The 20,963-nt window shown below is 47.1% G+C and overlaps 1 protein-coding gene across 2 annotated transcripts in view; it reads left to right on the top strand.

The window, feature by feature from the left end:
- Positions 1-2,566: 2,566 nt before the first annotated feature.
- Positions 2,567-20,963, top strand: part of PSTPIP2 (proline-serine-threonine phosphatase interacting protein 2) — a 46,010-nt gene continuing 27,613 nt past the window's right edge. For both annotated transcript variants that reach the window (XR_008597519.1, XM_054986740.1), the window contains exons 1-4: positions 2,567-2,655; positions 13,134-13,234; positions 18,200-18,277; positions 20,186-20,220. Coding sequence is in view for 1 of the 2 variants with exons in the window: in XM_054986740.1 (XP_054842715.1) it covers positions 2,623-2,655; positions 13,134-13,234; positions 18,200-18,277; positions 20,186-20,220 (247 nt within the window). In the remaining variant the exon portion in view is untranslated. The remainder of the gene's footprint in view (positions 2,656-13,133; positions 13,235-18,199; positions 18,278-20,185; positions 20,221-20,963) is intronic.

Here is a 20,963-nt window from a genome sequence, read left to right as displayed (position 1 = left end):
ACCATTCTATGGCATTATATACTGCAAATGGGATTTTCAGGTCAAGGTACTAGGGACTTTTTTTTTAAATATGGAGAAATGTAAATGTCCACATACCCTGACTTGAATAGCCCAGGAAAGCTTGATCTCAGAAGCTAAGCAGGGACAGCCTTGGTTAGTAATTGGACGGGAGATCTCCAGTGAAGACCAGGGCTGCAGAGGCAGGCAATGGCAAACCACCTCTGTTAGTCTCTTGCCTTGAAAAACCCACCGGGGTCACCATAAGCCAGGTATTACTTGAGGGCAGGATTTCATTTTCCTGTGGAAATAGGCAGCTACGGTTAGTCACCTGGTATTTGCTGAACTTCAACACAGGTATTTAAAGCGACAACTACAGGGACCAGCTTAAACGTCGGCAACTGTGTAGGTATAGTGACTAGCAAAATAAAATCAAAAAGAACTTTGAGGTGCCTTTGAATTTTACTGTATTGTGAACATTCATGGAATAAAGCACACTTGGACAGATGCACACTAAACTGGCAGGTAGGTGTGTGTTTGTGAGAGAGAGATTATAGAGGGAAAAATATAAACAGCAAGGTCAAAGGACTATGAAAGACAGGAAATACAGGGTGTGATGTAATTATGCAAAAATCAAATGTAATCAACAAAAGCACAGACGACATTCACAACAGCAGTAACTGGTGATACCTCTCCGGTTTTACTGATAAGCTAGTTGATACTTTTGTAATATTCCAGGAAGTCCAGGTCCTTATTAACTCCTTGAGTGATAGTGTCAAACTTCTTAATTCAACAGAAACCAAAGAAAGGGGAGATCTCTCACAATCCCACAAAAAAGAGGAACATTAGTCCTAAGAGACCTGAGAATATTTAACTAACCAGGTATTACAATAGTTTATAAATTTTTAATTTTCAAACTGCAAGTGCAAAAAGTGCAAACCTATCATCCAACCATTCCCTATAAATTATTATTGTCCAAAGTCCTATTGCACATCCAATACCCCAAATAACCAATGCTCCAAAGTAAGGTAAGCAGGGCTTTTTTTCAGCGGGAACGTGGTGGAATGGAGTTCTGGCACCTCTTGAAAATGGTCACATGGCCGGTGGCCCCGCCCCCTGATCTCCAGACAGAGGGGAGTTTAGATTGCCCTGGCATGGAGGGCAATCTAAACTCCTCTGTCTGGAGATCAGGGGGCGGGGCCACTGGCCATGTGACCATTTTCACCAAGGGCGATTTAAACTTTTAAAAACACCCCCCTTGTTCCAGCTGACCTAAAGTGACATCATTGTGTGGTCCTGAGTTCCACCACCCCTTTTCCCAGAAAAAAAGCTCGGAAGGTAAGTATCTCAGTACATATTAGTCAAGTCCTTAATTCTACAGTTATATGCTAGAAACCTCCTTTGAAGTTCTTGTAATGGAAAATTATGACCATTTTTTGCAATGTTATTATCCACCAAAAGGCCCAGAATTTGCATCGTCTTAACAGTATTAACGCACGCACGCACAGCTCAACAATCCACTCTTTTGCTGCTTAGTGGAAAATTAAGGCAAGATTCTGAGGGCGGGTTGTTTGTAAAGCCAACGTGAAAATTGTTTTAATTATCACCTGCAAATCCTTTCTGCTGCCCCCAACTCCCTAGCTGATTCTCATGACTTGTTCACAAGTAACGCTTCTATTTTCAGACAAGGTTGTTGTGCAGGGAGTTTACCCCATTTGTCTGGTAGGCTTCCTGTGACTTTAGCAGCTATGCAGGGAACAGAAATTCAACAGGTACAGCCTTCTCTGGCCTGTAGATGAGGAAAGCATCCCTTGATGAAAGGAAATGCTGGTACATTAAAAAAAAGGTAACTCCGTGTTTACTCCAAAGCAAACCCCGATGATTTCAGTGGGGCTTACATCCAAGTAAGAATATTTAAGACTGCAGCCCTGAAATCTAAGCCTGTGCATGCTTACTTGGAAGCAAATCTGCTTTGCAACCTGCATCTAAGTATGGTTATAAAGAAGTAATTCCACTGGGTTGAATGGGATTTGCTCCCAAGTAAGCGTGCACTGGATTGCACCTGTGCAGCTTCTGCTGGTTTACTGCGAAGTAAGTGTCACTGATTCCAAAGAAAAACTGAGTCGCACAGTTGCATCTGACGAAGAGAACTGTGACAACTGACGAAGAGAGCTGCGATTCTCGAAAGCTTATGCTACAGGAAAGTTGGTTCGTCTTAAAGGTGCTACCGGACTCTTTTCGATTTTGCTACTACAGACTAACACGGCTAACTCCTCCGGATCTATGAAAATCTTGTGGTTCTCTAAGGTACCTCTGGACCCAAATCCTGCTCTCCTCTGTAGACCCACATACCTGAATCTAGCAGAAGAGCCCGTTCCAGCTGTTCTGATGTCTACTTGCAAAAGGAGGCGGGGAACACCCCCTTTCTGCCCCGCTATTAACTACCCAGCAGCACATCTGGCCGCTGCTTGTGTCGCAGCGAAGAATCGCGCCGCTGTCTCCGCGGACCGGCGGGCTCTAGGACCCGGGGCAGGCGCCCGGGATTGAGGAACTTCTCCGGCCCGTCCGCCCGAGCCCTGCGCGCACCTGCTGGGGCTCCAGTGCAGCGCTGGGCGGGCAGGCAGGATGCGGGAGAGCCTCTTCAAGGACCACTTCTGGGTGAGCCGCCGCCGGGCCCAGATGTGGGGCTGGGAGGGGGATCCAGCCGCTGCAAAGAGCAGCGGAGAAGGGGTGGCCCCAGCAGGAGGGGAAAGGAGTACTCTATCCCGGGAGACGCACTCCTGCTTTCTGCTTTTAAGGAGTTGAGGGGTGCGGTGTGGGATTCTCCTCTTTTCTGCCCTAAAGAAGGGAGGGAGGGAGGGAGGGAGGGAATCTGGTTAGCTTGCAATTGTAACTCTGGGCATGCAGATTGGGGATTTCAGCCAGGGTCTCTCCCGTCCAAATCGCTGGCTGTTTGGAAAGGCACAAGAGGCAGTGTGGTGTAGTGGTTAAGGTGTCAGGTTAGGATCTGGGAGACCGAGGATTGAATCTCTGCTGCACCGTGGAAGCTCACTGGGTGACCTTGGGGCAGTCACTCGCCCTCAGCGTAACCTACCGCATGGGTAGGGTTGCCAGCTCCAAGCTGGGAAATTCCTGGAGATCCAGGGGGTGAAGCCTGGAGAAAGTGGGGTTTGGGGAGGGATAGGACCTTGGCATGGCATAATTCCATAAAGTCCACCCCCCAAACTAGCCATTTTCTCCAGGTCTCTGAGGCCTGGAGGCCAGCTGTAATTCCGGGAGATCTCCAGCCAGTACCTGGAGGCTGGCAACCCTACTCATGGGGCTGTTGTGAGGATAAAAAGAAAGAAAAAAAGAGAAACAAAAAGATCTGGGGGACCCAGGTTTGAATCCCTGCCGTGGAAGCCTGCTAGGCGATTGTGGCCCAGTCATACACCCTCAGCTTAACCTACCTCCTAGGGCTGTTGTGAGGAGAAAAAAGGAAGGAAGGGAAAAAGAAAAAAAATCAATTGATCTGGTGGACCCAGGTTTATCCCTGCTGTGCCATGGAAGCTTGCCTAGAGGATCATGACCCAATCACACACCCTCAGCCCTAACCAACCTCCCAGGGCTGTTGTGAGGATAAAAAGAAGGAAGGAAAAACAGAAAGATAGATCAAGTGATCTGCGGGACCCAGGTTCGAATCCCTGCTCTGTCACGGAAGCTTGCTGGGTGACCTTGGGCTGGTTGCTTTCTTTTAGCCTAGCCCACCTCGCAGGGTGGCTGCTATTTAGATAAAATGAATGAGGGAAAGAATGATGTTGTAAGCTGCTTTAGATCCCCTTTCCTACCAGAGAGAAACTGGGCTTTAGATATTTAAATAAAGTGAATAACTAAATGAAAGGCTCCGGCTCACTAGAATTCTTGCTGGTTGCGTCTAGGCAGGACTTTTTTTCTGTGAGAAGGCCGCCTTTGACATTCTGTGCTTTGGTGAATTAATTTCCTTGTTCTTATTTTCCTTCTTGTGGGAGGGGGTGTAGGGCACTAGCGAAGAGTCTGTGAGCTAGGAAATTTGTGATTTGGGGGGCTTTGAGTAGGAGCCTCATTTTTCTCTACGCTGGTCTTCCTTACCGGACTGTTGTGATAAAATGCACAAATCTCTCTGAACACTGACGGCACTAAAATGCTAGATGTTGTAATCCTGGCTGGTAACCCAGACTCTGTTCCAAACTCTGCCTTGGCTTGAGAGAATTACCAATAAGGAGAGTGCTTATGAGCATGTGCAGAGTTCTTTGTTTTCACTGCTAAGTGCCAAGAGATTTCTGGGATTCCTGGTCAGACACATGGAAACCTTTTTCATTTTAAAAAGTCAACCAATGCTGGCCTTTTGCTCTGACTTCTTGCTTCTTTCCTGATATCATGTGCGAAATGAGCAGTGGGTTGGGAAGCCATCCCTGTACCATCATATCTTGTGACAACTGTGGATGGACTATATTGATCTTTGACAAGTCATTCTCTCCCCAGTCTAAGGAATATCTGAAGAAGGGAGCTTTGACTCTCAAAAGCTTGTACCCTGAAAACCTTGTTGACTTCTAAGGTGCCACTGGACTCAAATCTTGTGTATCTCCCTAGTATCTTCCTGATCTTCAGTAAGGGGCAATTATACTAACCTACGTTGCAGGATGGTTGTTATTGAGACAGCGTTAAATATTCACAAAATGTTGCAGTAACGGCAAGTTTCATTGAAGCTTACTGGATTTCAAAACTCTCAATGTCAGCATTCGGGGAACCGGACTTTGCGCAATAGTATGAGTGTTTATGGCGTGCTTGTTAAATGTATTTGTCTTCTGTCTGCTGGAAATAATGGGATTTTTTGCACGCTCCCAATTTCTGAGAGTTTCTAAGGCAGGGCTCCAGTGTTGAGTCTTCTTTGGATGCAAGAGCAACAGAAAGAGGTGGTCTCTTTATAATAATTCGTTTCATTTAGAAACATGTTGAAGTCTATAAGCAGACAGCACCAGCCACTAATCCTGCACCAGGTTCCTGGGCAGAGCTAATGTGTGCTTTGTCTAGCTTTGGGTCCAGTAGCACCTTAAAGCCCAAGTCAATTTCCGGGGTATGAGCTTTCCAGAGTCAAAGCGCCTTTCTTCAGATACATTCAGAAGTAGAAGTACTAGATTCGAATCTGGTGCTTGTAGATGACTTGAAACTGGCCAGTGTGCAACTTTTCTCTTTCCTCCCAGATTTAAACTGTTTCCAATCCTACCCCCTCCCCATAAGATGTCACTTCCTCCAAGCTCTAATGCTATTTTGTTTTTAAAGCTGGAGAGAGATCTTGAAACTATTAGGAAAGGATGTCTAAGCATTTGCTCCTCTTGATAAAATATCAGACAATCGACCAGTCATCCTGGACTACACACAAGTTGGGAAGGAGGAACTCCCAGAAGTTTGAGCTTACTTTTCTCCACAGCCATTTTGAGAGAAACAGCACAGTACACAGGGAGAGGGGCCAGAGATTTGTGGCTGCAGCTCCCTTGAGTTTTCCAACTCTCACTTAGGAAATACCTGGAGATTTGGAGGTATGTCCTTGGGAGGGCAGACTTTGGGGAACAGACAGCTTCGAGGGGGTGTGATTTCACTCGAGGACTTTGGTTTCTCCTAGACTTTATGGTGTACCATAGAGTCTGCCCTCCAAACGTGCCTTTTCCTTCAGGGGAACTGAACTCTGAAATCTGGAGATCAGTTACAATTCAGGAAGAACTCCAGGCCCTACCTGCAGGTTGGCAACCTGTCTATCACTCATCTCTGTGTGTGTAAGAACTAACCCGCTTACTTTGTGCATGAATGGATCAGATACTTGAATACATACACACGTTCTGGTTTGGCCCTTATGCTTATGTTTTTCTCCTGCTGTTGAAGCGGATAACTAATGTTGCAGCCATTCCAGATGTCTGAGGTGTCTCTGTTGCTTGTCTGCCTGCCAATAAGCCCTGGGAGAATGGCCCTATTGTCTGCTTCTGTTATTATGTAAATATGCATGATATGAGCGGCAGGAACAATCGTAAAGCGATTCCTGGTGCGGGCAACCCGTGTGGCCTTCAGCTTTTGTGTAATGCTTGTGCAGGACATAGGGTTGCCAGCCTCCAGGTAGTGGCTGGAGATCTCCTGGAATTACAACTGGTCTCCAGGCCACAGAGATCAGTTCACCTGGAGAAAATGGCTACTTTGGGGGGTGGACTGTATGGAAATATGCCATGCCAAGGTCCTTTCCCTCCCCAAACTCCATTTTCTCCAGGTTTCACCCCCCAGATCTCCAGGAATTTCCCAACTTGGAGCTGGCAACCCTAGCAGGACATCGCTTCCTGTTCTTTGCTTTGCCAATGTTTCATGCAACGTTTAGGGTGCCTGAGTGGAGGGGAGAATTTGGGGAGGGTATATACCGTAGACCCTGACCTGGATAGCCCAGGTGAGCCTGATCTTATCAGATCTCAGAAGCTAAGCAGGGTCAGCCTTGGTTAGTAACTGGATGGGAGACCTCCGAGGAAGACCAGGGTTGCAGAGGCAGGCAACGGCAAACCACCTCCGTCAATCTCTTGCCCCGAAAACCCTGCCAGTGGTCGCCCTAAGTCAGCTATGACTTGAGGGCACTCTCCACCGCCATATACCATAGAGTCAGACCTTTGACGCTGCTATTTTCTCCAGGGGAACTGATCAGTGTGGTCTGGAGAGCAGTTGTAATTCCAGAAGCTCTCCAGGTCCTAACTGGAGGTTGGTAATTGCACGGGTAGTGCTCAGGGAAAGGGTGAAGATGGCCTGCCCTTGCTGTCCTGCGGAAGCTTTATGGGAGGTTGAAACCTCCTGGTTTATTTGGCAGTGTCTGCTTTTTTAAAAAATAATAATAATAATTTTTTAATTAAATTATGCTTAATGAACAGTTACAAATGTAATAAAGGTAGATATTATACAATGATATCAAATAAGTATTCTATTTACAGATGTTAAAGATAGCATACGATGATATTATAGTTTTCTTTCCAATGTTTACTACCTATAAAAAATAGTTAAATAAATGAGGAAATTTTTTTTCTTAAGCATTATCCAAAGACCTGACATTATTACTAAAAAATCTTTATAATGATATAAGGCTCTATTTCTATATTGATGATCAGTGTCTGCTTTGAAACGCCTGGGCCTGGTGAATTGAAGTTGCGGGATGAGGGCTGGGAAATTTTTGGAGGCAAAGCTGGGGGATGGTGGCGTTTGCAACCAAGAGGGAGACCAGCAAGAAAGTAATCCCACTGCGTCCACTCTTCCTCCCGGTGAACTGATCTTTGTACTCTGGAGATCAGTTTAAATTCCAGGAAAACTTTAGGGTCCACCTGGAGGTTGGCAACCCTATGCAGCCAAACGAGGGACCCATGCCCTTTTGCGCTGATTAAATGGACCAATTCTCTCTTAAGCTAACCTACCACGCAAGGGGGTTGTGAGGGTGAAACTGACAATGGGAGAACGACGTAAGCCGCTTTGGGTCCCCACTGGAGAGAAAAGCAGAGTATAAATGTCTAAATAAAAAATAATGATCTGGATTTGAGGCTTAACCCTTACATAGAGGAGCTGGGATCAAGTACAGTATGGATAAGGTTGCTAATTCTGGGTTGGGAAATTCCTGGAGATTTGGGGGCGGAGCCTGGGGTGGGAACTCAGCAGGACATAGGGTTGCCAGCCTCCAGGTAGTGGCTGGAGATCTCCCGGAATTACAACGGGTCTCCAGGCCACAGAGATCAGTTCACCTGGAGAAAATGGCTACTTTGGGGGGTGGCCAAGGTCCTCCCCCCCCAACCCCACTTTCTCCAGGTTTCACTCCCCAGATCTCCAGGAATTTCCCAACTTGGAGCTGGCAACCTTAAAGAGAACTGATCTCTGTAGTCTGAAATCAGTTATTATTCTGGGAGAATTCCAGGCCCTGCCTTGAGGTTGGTGACTCTAAGTATGGGTGTTCTTCTCCCCCCCGCCTTGGCTAACCATACAAACCCAAAATAGCGATTGGGGTGAGGGAGTGAAACGGATGATTTCCTTCTGCATCAGCCCTGATCCAATTTCCGTTCCCTGTGAATGTTTTGTAGGCCTGATTTTCTCATGCAGGAGAAGGAAGTGGTAAAACCCCAAAATGGTAAGAAGGACCACACAGCATCAGTCTACTGACAGGGAACTACATGATGGAGTGTTTCCTTGCAGTTAGAACACTAGAGGGGAGAACTGGGTTTGATTCCTCACTCCTCCACTTGAAGCCAGCTGGGTGACCTTGGGTCAGTCACAGCTCTCTCAGAGCTCTCTCAGCTCCACCCACCTCACAGGGTGTTTTGTTGTGGGGAGAATCATAACATACTTTGTAAACTGCTCCGAGTGGGTGTTAAGTCATCCTGAAGGGTGGTATATAAACCGAATGTTGTTGTTGTAAACCAGGATTTAATCTTAATGAAAAACTTGGAAGGGCCACTCATGGCTCAGAGCCAAGCTACAAGTGATGAATGACACTTGAATGGCAAGTGAATAGACTCACGTGTATTCCTCCCTGTTCACTTGCGCGCCACTTGCACTCCACTTGGAGCGCAAGTGAACAGGGAGGAGTACACATGATGTGAGTCTGTTCACTTGCTGTTCAAGTGTCATTCGTCACATAGCTTGGCCCTCACTCTCCTACCTGCTTTAAGGACTAGTTTGGTTCTTGGCCTAAAATAGCTGCAAATATTACAGCAGTGAACAGCAAGGGGTGTTTGTGGGATTGTACTGCTTTCAGCTCATGCTTTCAGCTGCTCAGCCTCTTGAAATTGTCCTCCGTCACTTCTTCCTCCTTCCGGCTTCTCTCTCTCTCTTGCTTTGCTTTGCAAAAGTACGGCCTGATGCTTCTTTGTTCGGCGCAGTTTCTTCCTGAAAGTGAGGACAGAATTATGTGTGTTGGGGGGGACTTCTCTGTACACTTGGCAGGAAAAGTGTTTGCAGGATCCAGGCAATTATAGGGACAAAAGCAACAGGCTGGAGTATTTTTATAGGGATTCTTCAGGAATTTGCATCTGTATCCAGAAGCGGTGCAGTTGGGCAGCGTAGGCTGATTCATGGTTAACCCTCCCAAGTGTTTTCCAGAAGCCTGGTTTACATACGCAGGTAGGGTTGCCAGCTCCAGGGTGGGAATTTCCTGGAGATTTGGGGAATGAGGGATGGAGAGGGCAGGGTTTGCGTAGGGGAGAGACATCAGCAGTGTATGATGCCATACAGTCCTCTCTCCAAAACAGCCATTTTCTCCAGGCCAACTGATTCCTCTGTCCTGGAGATAACTTGTAATTCCGGGAGATCTCCTGCCACCGCCTGGAGGCTGGTAACCCTAAATTCTTATTTATTTACTTTTACCCCACCTTTCTGTGCCCTCATAGGACCACTGAGGCAACTAACAAATTAAAATCCAAAAATTAAAACCTCATCATAAAAGCCATTAAAACCAGCACACAAATACATCGTCAAAACCGTTTAAACCCAGAGCTTAAACTCATTACAAAAGATAAAAACAACAGTTAAAACACTGGCAAGGGGAAAAATGTATATAAACTGTATCCTGTCTTTCTGTCTGATGGGTTCGAGGCAGCTAAGAAAAATCAAAGTTGCATCAATTTAAAATAAATTTGAAGGCCGGCCCTCCTCCCTGCAGTGGGCGATTGATACTGCCCACCAGATGTCTGTCATATACACAAAAACATTCTTAATGGAGTGCAAAGGCCTCTCCATGGCCTAGACAGAAACGTTAGCCACCCTGAGCCCATTTGTGGGCAGTGCGGGATATAAATGTAATAAAATAAAATAAATATGCATGCTGCTGAGTTGGGAATGGATTGCAAAACAGCTTTAAAGAAGGTTGGATTCTTACATTAACATGAGTGGAAGCTCTCAAAGCAAATTGTGATCAAATTGATTGTAAAATAACTACAGAATATAAACACCATAAAGACAGAAAATGCCATGATTCAAGTAAAACTTACCTGAAAGATAGGGAGATAGTCCCTCCCAGGGGTCATTTCCTAGAAAAAGAACTGCAGGAACTCATTAGCATATCTCATTAGCATATGCCACACCCCCTGACATCACCGGAAGTGTGTCAGAAGGCACCATCCACCCCTCGGGTCCCTTTTCGCAAAAATCTCCAGGTATTTCCTTAAAGCAGAATGAACTCAAAGCAGCTTACCCTCCTCTGCAGAGCCAGCCCTGCTTGCACGCACACATGCACTCACTCTCGCTCACAAGTCACAAATGAAAATAAAGCAGCAGAATGAATTCAAAGCAGCTTACCCTCCTCTGGAGAGCCAGCCCTGCTTGCACGCACGCACGCACTCACTCACTCATGCTCACAAGTCACAAATGAAAATAAAGCAGCAGAATGAATTCTAAGCAGCTTACGTTCCTTTGGAGCCCAGCCAAACTCAGCTTGCACTCACTCACTTTCTCTCTCTCTCTCTCTCTCTCTCTCTCTCTCTCTCATGAGTCACAAATGAAAATAAAGCAAGCAGCAGAGCAGAATGAATTCTAAGCAGCTTACGTTCCTTTGGAGCCCAGCCCCACTGGGCTTGCACTCACTCATTTTCTCTCTCTCTCTCTCTCTCTCTCTTACGAGTCACAAATGAAAATAAAGCTGCAGAGCCTGCTGCTAAAGATGAGGACAGCCAGGAGGAAAAGGAATCACGTGGGCGGGGCCAAAACCCACATGACCTCTTTTCAGATCTACCGGAACACTGTTCTGGCGCGTTCTGCCTCCAAATGAGCCCTGGTCCCTCCTCACCCCAAACTCTGCCTTTCCCAGCTCCACCCCCAAAATCTCCACAAAATTTCTCAATCTGGTGTTGGCAAAGCCCATGGGGCCCTGGGACCAGGCACTCTTATCCCTCCACACCATGTGCTTTTTAAAGAGTGGGAGCATCCTCCCCACAGCTGTCGTAATATTTGGCCCTGAATTTACAATTATCGGTTGCTGAGACTTTTTTGTGGTCTGGAGAGGAGTATTATTATTGGCTGAAGTCCATGGATCAATATGTTATTACAGGCAAAGAAGCGATGGCTGTTACCCCAATGATAACCCTAAAGTGTCCTGCACTCCCTTCCCTAGGGTTGCCAACTCCACTTTGGGAAATTCCTGGAGATTTTGGGACGGTGCATAAGGAAGGGTTTGGGAAAGAGGAGGAGCTCAGCAGAAATGTGATGTCACTCTAGAATGGGCTACAAATTGTCATTCTCTGTAGCCATTTCTTTGCCGTGACCTGGATAGCCCAGGTGAGCCTGATCTCGTCAGATCTCAGAACCGAAGCAAGGTCGGTCTTGGTTAGGAATTGGATGGGAGACTTCCAATGAAGACCAGGGTTGCAGAGGCAGGCAATGGCACTTCTGATAGTATCTTGCCATGAAAACCCCACCAGGGGGTGCCATAAGTAAGCTGTGACTTGAGGGCATTCTCAGCCAGCACCATACCCATTTTTCAGTTTGCTTTATGTGAGTTGGGGCACCCTCCAGCTGTCTTTCCTTTTGGATTCTCAGAACATTTTGTAATGCGTGTTTGGTCAGCCTCCCACAGCAGATTTATGAGAAATTGTGATTATGCATATATAGGGATAGCCGACCCAAACCTTCCACTCTGGGTGCTGATAACAGCCCCTCCAGCAGTCAGTCAGGCAGGACGCTCTCCCCTTTTACTTTGGGAGACTGAGAGCTTTACCTTCCCAAGGCCTCTGCTTCTCCACTTCCGGGTTCATTCTGGGGTGTGCCCACGCCCAAGACATGAATTCCAGGCTCAGCTTAAATAAAATTGTACTTAATTAGTTTAAAGAGTATTTGCAAAAGCCATTAATCACTCACATACAAGCAACAGACATAAAACAAGAAAAAACTTTGCTGTTGCTATCTAAAACTCTGTCTAAAAACTTTAGAGCTTACTATTATATAGTGGGTGTGACAGTCCAAGTGATTTCCAATAACTCTTTTATTAACAGGAACATCACCACTCAAAACACAAACATCAAAACAGCAGTTATAGGACACTCAACTCCCCCCCCAAAACACGCCCACAATTAATCTCAACCAATAGCAAACACCTGGTATCCAGAAATCCTATTCGCTAGTTCATTAGTCTGTAGGGGAATCCTGATTGGCCAGCTCAACAACCTGGCCAATCGGAATGCAGCAGTACGGAACCTTGCTACTAAAGCCTTTTGCTTGAAGCTCCCAGTACACTACACCTACTACCTAAAGCACCTCTGGTTGACATCCTTTTGCTGTTCATCTTACCCTTCTGGCATAGCATGTACCTCCACCATGCCTAGATAGCATGGGGACATGCTGAGGTGGAAAGAATAGTGAAGGGTTTTTGGGGTGAACTGAGAAGCGATCTTTTCTCGAACTCAGTACATCACCTGGCATTCAAGAACCAATCAGGGCCAAGCTGTTAATTAGCGTTACTGCTGCGAGACAGGGAGGACAGATAGAGACACTCTGAGTAGGGATCCCTCCATCCTCCTGGTGGGTGGGTGGGGGACCCGGCGCTGACCTTTCTGGTGTTCCTGGGTGCTCTTCCAGGAAGTAATGTCATCACGCAGGCGTGGGGGTGTGCGCATGCTTCTCAGGGGGCCAATTTAGGCCCCAAAAGGGCCTGATTGAGCCTGTTTGGAGCCAAAATTGGCCCGCTGAGAAACACAGGAGCGCTCTGAGGGGCGGTGTTCCCCCAACTTTCCTCCCCTGCCAGTCAGATGAGTAGAGGTGGAGAGCAAAGGGTTGGAGTGGGGGATCCTCTGCCCCCAGCGGGGCCATGACATCCCTATCTCTGAGATAGTCTCTCAAGGTTGAATCACTGGGGAACTCAGAGACGGTATGCTGGAGCCTGCAGTCACTCACAACAACACTGAACCAAAGTTCAGCCGTTCTTACTGAAATCCTGGCCTTAACTGGCTACTTCCATACGGTCCGTTTTACAGAACGGAAGCTAAGGTTGGAAATGAGACATGCTTGTTGATGGTGGGAGTAATTAGAAGGGCCATTCCTCTGGCTTCAAAAGAGGATGTGCAACACACTGGCTGGATGTGGGTAACAATCCCTTGTTTCAAAATGAAGAGTTTTCAAATGTTGTGTTCTAGAATACGGACTTGATCAGCACAGCCGGCTATGACAGCATCACACAACACATGAATGATGGCAGGAAAAACTGCAAGGAATTTGAAGACTTTTTAAAGGAAAGGTAAGTTCTTCTCCTCGAAATGTCAAAGACTTCTGTCATAAGGCCCAGTTAGGGATACCAACTCCAGGTTGGGGCATTCCTGGTGATTTGGGGGGTGGAGCCTAGAGAGGGCAGAGTTTGAGGAGGAGAAGGTCTCAGTGGAGTATAATGCCTTAATACCCTTATAATACCTCAGCAGAGCACAAGACCCTTCAAAGCAGGCATTCCACCCCCCCCCCCCGAGGAACAGATTTCTAGTTTGACGATCAGTTGTAATTTTGGGAGATCTCCAGATGCTACCTGGAGGTTGGCACTAGAGATGGGCATGAACTGGAAAAAAATGAACTGTGCGGTTCGTGGTTCATCACATTTCATGAACCACGAACTTTCACGAACCTGCCCCAGTTCACGAATTGGCTCATTTTGGTTCATAAAAATGTGGCTTCCGGGGCAGCAGAAGGCCACCTCTGGGTCAGCAGAAATTCTGCAGGAAGCCCATCCCCTGTTGCCTAGGAAACTGATCGGCGCCAGGCTGTCTGCAGTGACGAACCAAAAAACAAACCAAACGAACCAGCCTAAAGTTCGTGGTGGTTTGTCAGAAATGGCTTCTGACGAACCACTGGTTCGCAAACCACGAACTGGCCTGGTTCATGCTGAATTTTGGTTCGTATTTTGGTTCGTGCCCATCTCTAGTTGGCTCCTCTTGGGCTGATCAATCTCTCTCAGCCTAACCTTCCTCACAGGCTCCTTTGTGAGGAGAAAAGCATATGCCGTTGCGTGAAAGCGGGCAAAAATATACCAGAGAGATTTCGAGAAGCCTTTCTAACAGCAAGGAAGCTTCTTTGATCCTCTCTGAGTTTCAGTCTGGCTTAAACGTAATCACGTCATTGTACTTGTGCCAGGGGATAAATCTCAATATGGAGCTTCTATCCTGCTCTTTTGTGATTCTCCATCTTTATCCCAGCTCTTGATCTAAAGCCATCCAGGTGATGTAACCAGGAATGATGGGAGAGAAAGAATTCATGGTCTTGCTTGTCAGCAGATACGTTGGGCTTCAGGTCCTCAGATAGGCCCAGTCTCATATAGGAGGTCTTTAACTGTTTATAAGACTCTCAGGGTTACAAGTCTTTTAAGCCACTTATGTGGGCTATCTAGGGTTTTTGAGCCACAACTCTTTCATCCATCCACCAACTTGTTCTTCTTGGTGCCTCTCTCTACTCTCTCAAAATGACTTTTGGCCAAGTTTGTTCCAGTGCAGCCCTTGGGGGTCCCTCTTCTAGGGTTGCCAGTCTCCAGGTGGTGGCAGCTCTCAGAATTACAACTGATCTCCAGGCAACAGTGACCAGTTCCCCTGGAGAAAATTGCTATTTTGGAGGATGGACTGTGTGGCATTATACCCTCTGAGGTCTGTGTCCTCCCCAAACCCCACCCTCTTCAAGCTCCACCATCAAAATCTCCAGGAATTTTCCAACCTGGAACTGGCCACCCTACAGCCTGTATTGTTTCCCTGGAACATTCAATTGATGACATCAGAGCAACCAAGATGGTAGCCAATTGCCTATTTTTGCTGCTGTCCCCAAGAATATGAAGTCTTTCACAGTCCCAATGCCAGATTTGTCTCTGCTCAACTGTCATTCTCTCTTTTTGTTTTATAAAAACATCATCACAGTGATCCCAAAGGACTCTTTTAAAACTATGCTTCCCAGGTAAAATTGCACCTGTCATCTGACACTTAAAGACCACGTGCCAAGTGTCACTTGTAGTTTAGCTCTCAGAGCTGGGACAGTTACGGTCCTGGGAGCCACATCTGGCTTGGGGGAGCTTTCTTCTGGCCTTCAGACTGTTTGACCTATGGAAACATTGTCCTTCTAGACAGCAGCATTAGGCTAACAAAGAGGTCCCCCTTCCTAGAATGTTGGCAATGTAGGATAAATAAGTAGAGCAGAGCAATTCAGAGAAAACAGCTAAGTGTAGGGTTCCAGGTGGATTTGCCCTCTCACCTGCCAATCTGCCAGCAATCTGCAGGAAGTGGAGATTGTCTGCCACCAGCCGGTCTTTCACAGGGGCGCGGTTATTGGGTACTGAGCCTGGAGCTCAGAATGATTTCAGCCCAGAGTGATTCAGCTCAAACAACGTGCTTTATTGCCAACCAGAACAGACACACATTCAGCAGAACCGAACCCCTCAACATATACATACAAACCCCGCCCCTGGCTTAACCCTCAGCCAATAATAACAAACCTTCCAGGATACCGTCATTTGCATGAACTATATACAATGTAACATATTTACAAGAATGTGATTGGCCTTTATTTAAAGCGGGCCATTGGCTGCTTGGCAACTGAAACCTCCAATGAGAATCAGGGTCAGGGAAACCTAACTTTTATTCAAGCTAGGGCCAGTACATAACAGCAGTGATGTCACTTCCGGAAGTGACATCGTTACACCAGCCGCAGGAGCGCTCCTGCACTTCGTTTGGGTCCGATTTGGGTTCCTAATGGACCGAATTTGCCCTGCACAGAGTGCAGGAGAGCTTCCACGGGCAGCGTGATGATGTCACTTCTGGAAGTGATGTTATCATGCAAGCACCAGGGTGTGCACATGAAGAATGACCCATTGGGAACCCAAATTGGACCCAAGCGAAGTGCAGGAATGCTCCTGAGGCTGGTGTAATGATGTCACTTCTGGAAGTGACATCGCCACACGCCTGTGAAACAGGGTAAGTGCCAGGTCACCCCCACCTGCAGGGAGGGTATAGGGACCTGGCAACCTTGTCTATGTGTCCATGCTGATGAAGCAATAAACTCAGACAGAGTCCACTAACTTCAGTGAAGAAAATAAGAGTTGTTTTATTTAGGATCTCCACTACAAGTGACACCTGACACAGGTTGGACACTTGTCAGCTTCCCACAAGTTTTGATGGGAAATGTAGGCATCCTGGTCTTGCAGCTATAATTGAGAGCCAAGCTGTAAAACCAGGACACCTACATTTCCCATCAAAACTTGGGAAGCTGACAAGTGTCCAACCTGTGTAAGGTGTCACTTGTAGCTTGGCTCTCAGGATAGAAAAGAGGAGAGAGAGAATCTAATCTGTCTAAGCTAGGATGCTGGTGGATACAGGGAACAAGCCCTGAGTTCTCCAAGGTGGCAAAGATATTCAAGGTTAGCACATACAAAGCTCTTCACGGCCTTGGCCTAGCATACCTACGGGACCGCCTCCCTCCCTATGTTCCTCCTCGGCAGCTTTTCTCATCCGAACAGGGGCCATTTCCCATGGTCTATAAATAGCGGGAGACTCACGAAAGGCTGCTGGCTTCCTCGTGCGATTTTTGACACCATCCATTTACAAAACATCACAAACATGATTTGTGGCGTTTTGAAAACAAATGTTGTTTAAAATCAAGCATGGAAGCCAGCAGCCTTCCGTGAGTCTTCCGCTATTTTTAGACCGTGAGGAAATGGCCAGGGTCTCCTACAGGTGCCAGCCTGCACATGGGTGAAATCAACGGCAGCCCGGAACAGCAGCTTTCTCTGTGGTGGCCCCTACCCTGTGGAACGACCTGCCTGAGGAGGTCAGGAGAGCCCCCACTCTTCTAGCTTTCTGCAAATGATGCAAAACTGAATTATTCAAAACGGCTTTTGTCTTGTAGGGAGGGGCTCTCAGATGCTCTCTAATGAGTTAAGAACCAATGACTTCACCACTACGTTGCCTTGCATACTACCTGTTCTGCTCCTATGAGCTACCTGTGCTTCATGTGGCCTAATGTCAGCCCTAGAATTGCTTTTGTTCTGTTTCAGAATTCCTTCAACTCTGTATCGGATTCTTGTCTTTGTAAACTTGTGTTTATTTACTCTATGGCATTGTTTATGGAAAGGTCCTTGAAATTTTCTGTACTAATCTCACACTGTGTAATCCGCCTTGAGTCTCAGTGAGAAAGGCGGATAACAAACAAACAAACAAACAAACAAACAAACAAACAAACAAACAAACAAACAAACAAAGATGGCGAGAGAGTGCACGCGCGCAGGTGAGGGAGATGGAGATGTAGTAGTAAGGAAGTTTCCTGAGAGTAGCAATGTACTCATCAAAGAGAGAGCATCCGATAGAAATGTACAGTGTGTCTTCCTCTCTAGCTAACTCTATCGTAAGCCCCCTCTGTAACTTGAGACCAGGAACAAGGGACAACGTACAAGTCCTTCTGACGTTAAAAAAAATCGTTAAACAGCTCAAGGGTCAAATGCCATGGGAAGCAACTGCTTTGGAGGCCTCCAAGTTTAATGCGAGTTGTAGAAAGAGCCAGCATTGAACATGCTGTCAGTTTGGTGTAGTGGTTAAGAGCACAGGACTCTATTCTGGAGAACCGGGTTTGTTTCCCCACTCCTCCACTTGAAGCCAGCTGGGTGACCTTGGGCCAGTCACAGCACTCTCAGAGCTCTCACAACCCCTCACAGGGTGAGAGCCAGTTTGGTATAGTGGTTAAGAGCGTGGGACTCTAATCTGGAGAGCTGGGTTTGATTCCCCACTACTCCGCTTGAAGCCAGCTGGGTGACCTTGGGTCAGTCACTTAAGAGTGGCAGGACTCTAATCTTGAGAGCTGGGTTTGATTCCCCACTCTACCGCTTGAAGCCAGCTGGGTGACCTTGGGCTAGTCACGGCTTTCTGGAGCTCTCTCAGCCCCACCTACCTCGTAGGGTATTTTGTTGTGGGGATAATAATGACATTGACTTTGTATACCTCTCTGAGTGGGCATTAAGTTGTCCTGAAGGGCAGTATATAAATCGAATGTTGTTGTTGTGGGGATAATAATAACATACTTTGTAAACTGCTGTGAGTGGGCATTAAGTTGTCCTGAAGGGCGGTATATAAATTGAATGATGTTGTTGTTGTTATTAAAAGCAGACAGGGCCTCAAATGTGGCTCTCAGACTAAAAAAGAAAACCTACTTCTCCTCTACATGTAATGTATGCCTCCTTCCCATCCAACAGGGCAGCTGTTGAAGAAAAATATGGAAAGGACCTCGTCAATTTGTCAAGGAAGAAACCCTGTGGGCAGACGGAGCTGAAGTGAGTTGTCAGTTTCCTGAATTTTTTTTTTTTTTTAGAGACCAAGAAGATTTTCCGGGTATCAGCTTTTGAAAGTCAAAGATCCCTTCTTCACATACCCCTTGCACCCTGAAACGCTTGTTGGTCTCTAAGGTGCCACTGGACTCAGGTCCTGCTGTTCTACTCCAGAACAACACAACTGCCTACCTGAAACGAATAGAAATTCTGATTTTGGTCTAGAAGTTGGATGGTGCTTTCCTCCTAATTGAGGATACCATCTGACCCTACTTTCACTGATTTTTATGATGTTCTGAAGGGAAATCTCTTTTTTTGGCATGTTGCATGACCCTCGTGGGTGGAGATATGAAGCAGCCGTTTCCGGCAAACTCCAATCAAATTGGCTTGCCAGTAACCAAATGTCCCCAGGGCCAGAAATTAGTTCCTGGTTTACTGGAACTAACTGTTCTGGTTTCAGGCTTCCTGGTCTGCTGGTCTCCTTGAGAGCCAGGTTGTAGCCTGCAGAGAGTCACCTGGCAGGGTCTGGAGTACAGGGCGGGCAAGCTCCAGAGCAGCCAAGGTCTAGAGCTGGATTTAGCACCCGAGGACTGTGGCCTCACAAACTGGTTGATCTCTGGGCTCAACCAAAGTAGGCTGGGGGTAGAGTTGCCAGCTCCTGGTTGGGAAATTCCTGAAGATTTTGGAGGCGGATCCTGAAGAGGGTGGAGTTTGGGGAGGGAAAGGATCTCCGGAGGGGGCATAATGCCATAGAGTCCACCCTCCAAAGAAGCCATTTCCTCCAGGGGAATTGATCTCTGTGGCCTGGAGATCAGCTGTCATTCCTGGAGATCTCCAGCTACCTCCTGGAAGTTGGCAAGTATACCTGGGAGATAACTGACCCCCCCCCCCCTCTCCAGCTGCCCTGTGGCAGGTGCTGGAGTTCTGGGGGCCACCTGTGCACTTGCCAGGATCCTGCAAGGAGCTACCACACTCAGGGCCCTGCTCGAGTTCCACAGTGGGGTTGCCTGCATTCAGTCTGCCACTTCACCTCCTCTGTGCCACCTCTGCCAGGGTCTTTGGCTGCTGCCACTCCTGTGAAATGGGAGAGGGTCCTGGAGGGCTACGGGCTTGAGTTCAAGTCCTGCCCAGTGAAGGCCTGGCAGCTACCTTAGGGACTGGTGGTTAGGTTTCCATTGCTGGCCGTGGCAAGGTGGCCTCTGGCACGGATGCGGCATTATCTGCAGATGCCTCTGCTATCCGGGGCCTTCCCTTGGTTGCCCTGTCTGAATGTGTTCCTAGAGCAGCTGTTTCTAAAGCACTTAAAATAACTTGGAACTGTAGAAGGAGGAGGAAACTTACAAGCTTGCCCCCCTTGCATGTGGTTAAAGCTCACTTCTGCTTAGATAATCGAGGCGGCCTCTTCCAAGAAGCAAGTTGACTGCCCGATAAAGGTCCCATAGAAAGCAAGTGGACTTGATGCATGGCGACCGATTTACCTAATGGGGGTCTTATCCTCTGGGAAGGTCTTTGGCACGAGCCCATGTGGAAATGGACTGGAGCTGCACAAGACCTTCCCAGACTTTTGTGCCCCATATGCACACGGGGAGAGGGTGCCGTGTGGCTTTTCACCCTGGGGCACCGAAACATCTGGGGTCCAGTCCTTTGGGGAATTTCCTCCTCCAGACACTGAGGATGGCAAAATGGTTGTCCATAATAGAGTAACGTGGTGGTGGGAACTCCAAATTTCAAGTCTGCCGCTCTTGATTTCCTCGATTGCATAACTGGATGTTGAAAGAGGTTCAATTCTCACAGCACCCAAAAGTAACTTTGGCCACGAGGAGATCTGAAAGTAAAACGTACTCCTCCCCCTGCCCCCGTCTCTCTTTTTAATCATCTTCTGATTGTGCCCCTGTGTTTTTGTTTCCTTTTTAGCACTCTTAAAAGAGCCCTGGATGTTTTTAAGATCCGTAAGTAACTTTGCAAGAAATCTCAGTCGATAGGGCGCATGCACAAATGTGGTTCTAGAAGTGCATGTTACCGGGTAGATATTCAGAATGCCTGATTGCTTGGGAGCGCTAGGAAATGTCACGCGTGATTTAATTGGGGTGTGTGCATTAACGTATTTACGTTATTTATAGTCCACGTTTCTCACTAAGACTGCTTTCACCCATATCAGATGATGCCCTTTCAGTGCACTTAACAATCCTTTCCCTGTTCCGCACTGGAATATTCAGTTGCGAACAATTGCTAAAGTATATTGAAAGCGCATTATCCAACATGTGTGAAAGCAGCCCAAGGGCCAAGCTAGAAGTGACGAATTACACTTGAATGGCAAATGAATAGATTCACATGTATTCTGCCCTGTTCACTTGCGCTCCACTTGTGCTCCACTTGATCGAGTGGAGCGCAAGTGAACAGGGAGGAATACATGTGAATCTATTCACTTGCCATTCAAGTGTAATTCGTCACTTCTAGCTTGGCCCTAAGACTTCAGGCGGATTACACAATGCGAGTGAATGCCAAGCTAGAAGTGACGAATGACACTTGAACGGCAAGTGAACAGACTCATGTGTATTCCTCCCTGTTCACTTGCGCTCCACTTGCGCTCCACTTGATCACGTAGTGGAGTGCAAGTGGACAGGGAGGAATACATGAGATCGAGTGAAGTGCAAGTGGAGTGCAAGTGAACAGGGAGGAATACACGTGATTC

The sequence above is a fragment of the Eublepharis macularius genome, chromosome 8 (assembly GCF_028583425.1).
Source record: "Eublepharis macularius isolate TG4126 chromosome 8, MPM_Emac_v1.0, whole genome shotgun sequence".
NCBI lineage: Eukaryota > Metazoa > Chordata > Lepidosauria > Squamata > Eublepharidae > Eublepharis > Eublepharis macularius.
The sequence above is the reverse complement of the archived record's forward strand: the minus strand, read 5'-3'. Positions and strand labels throughout refer to the sequence as shown.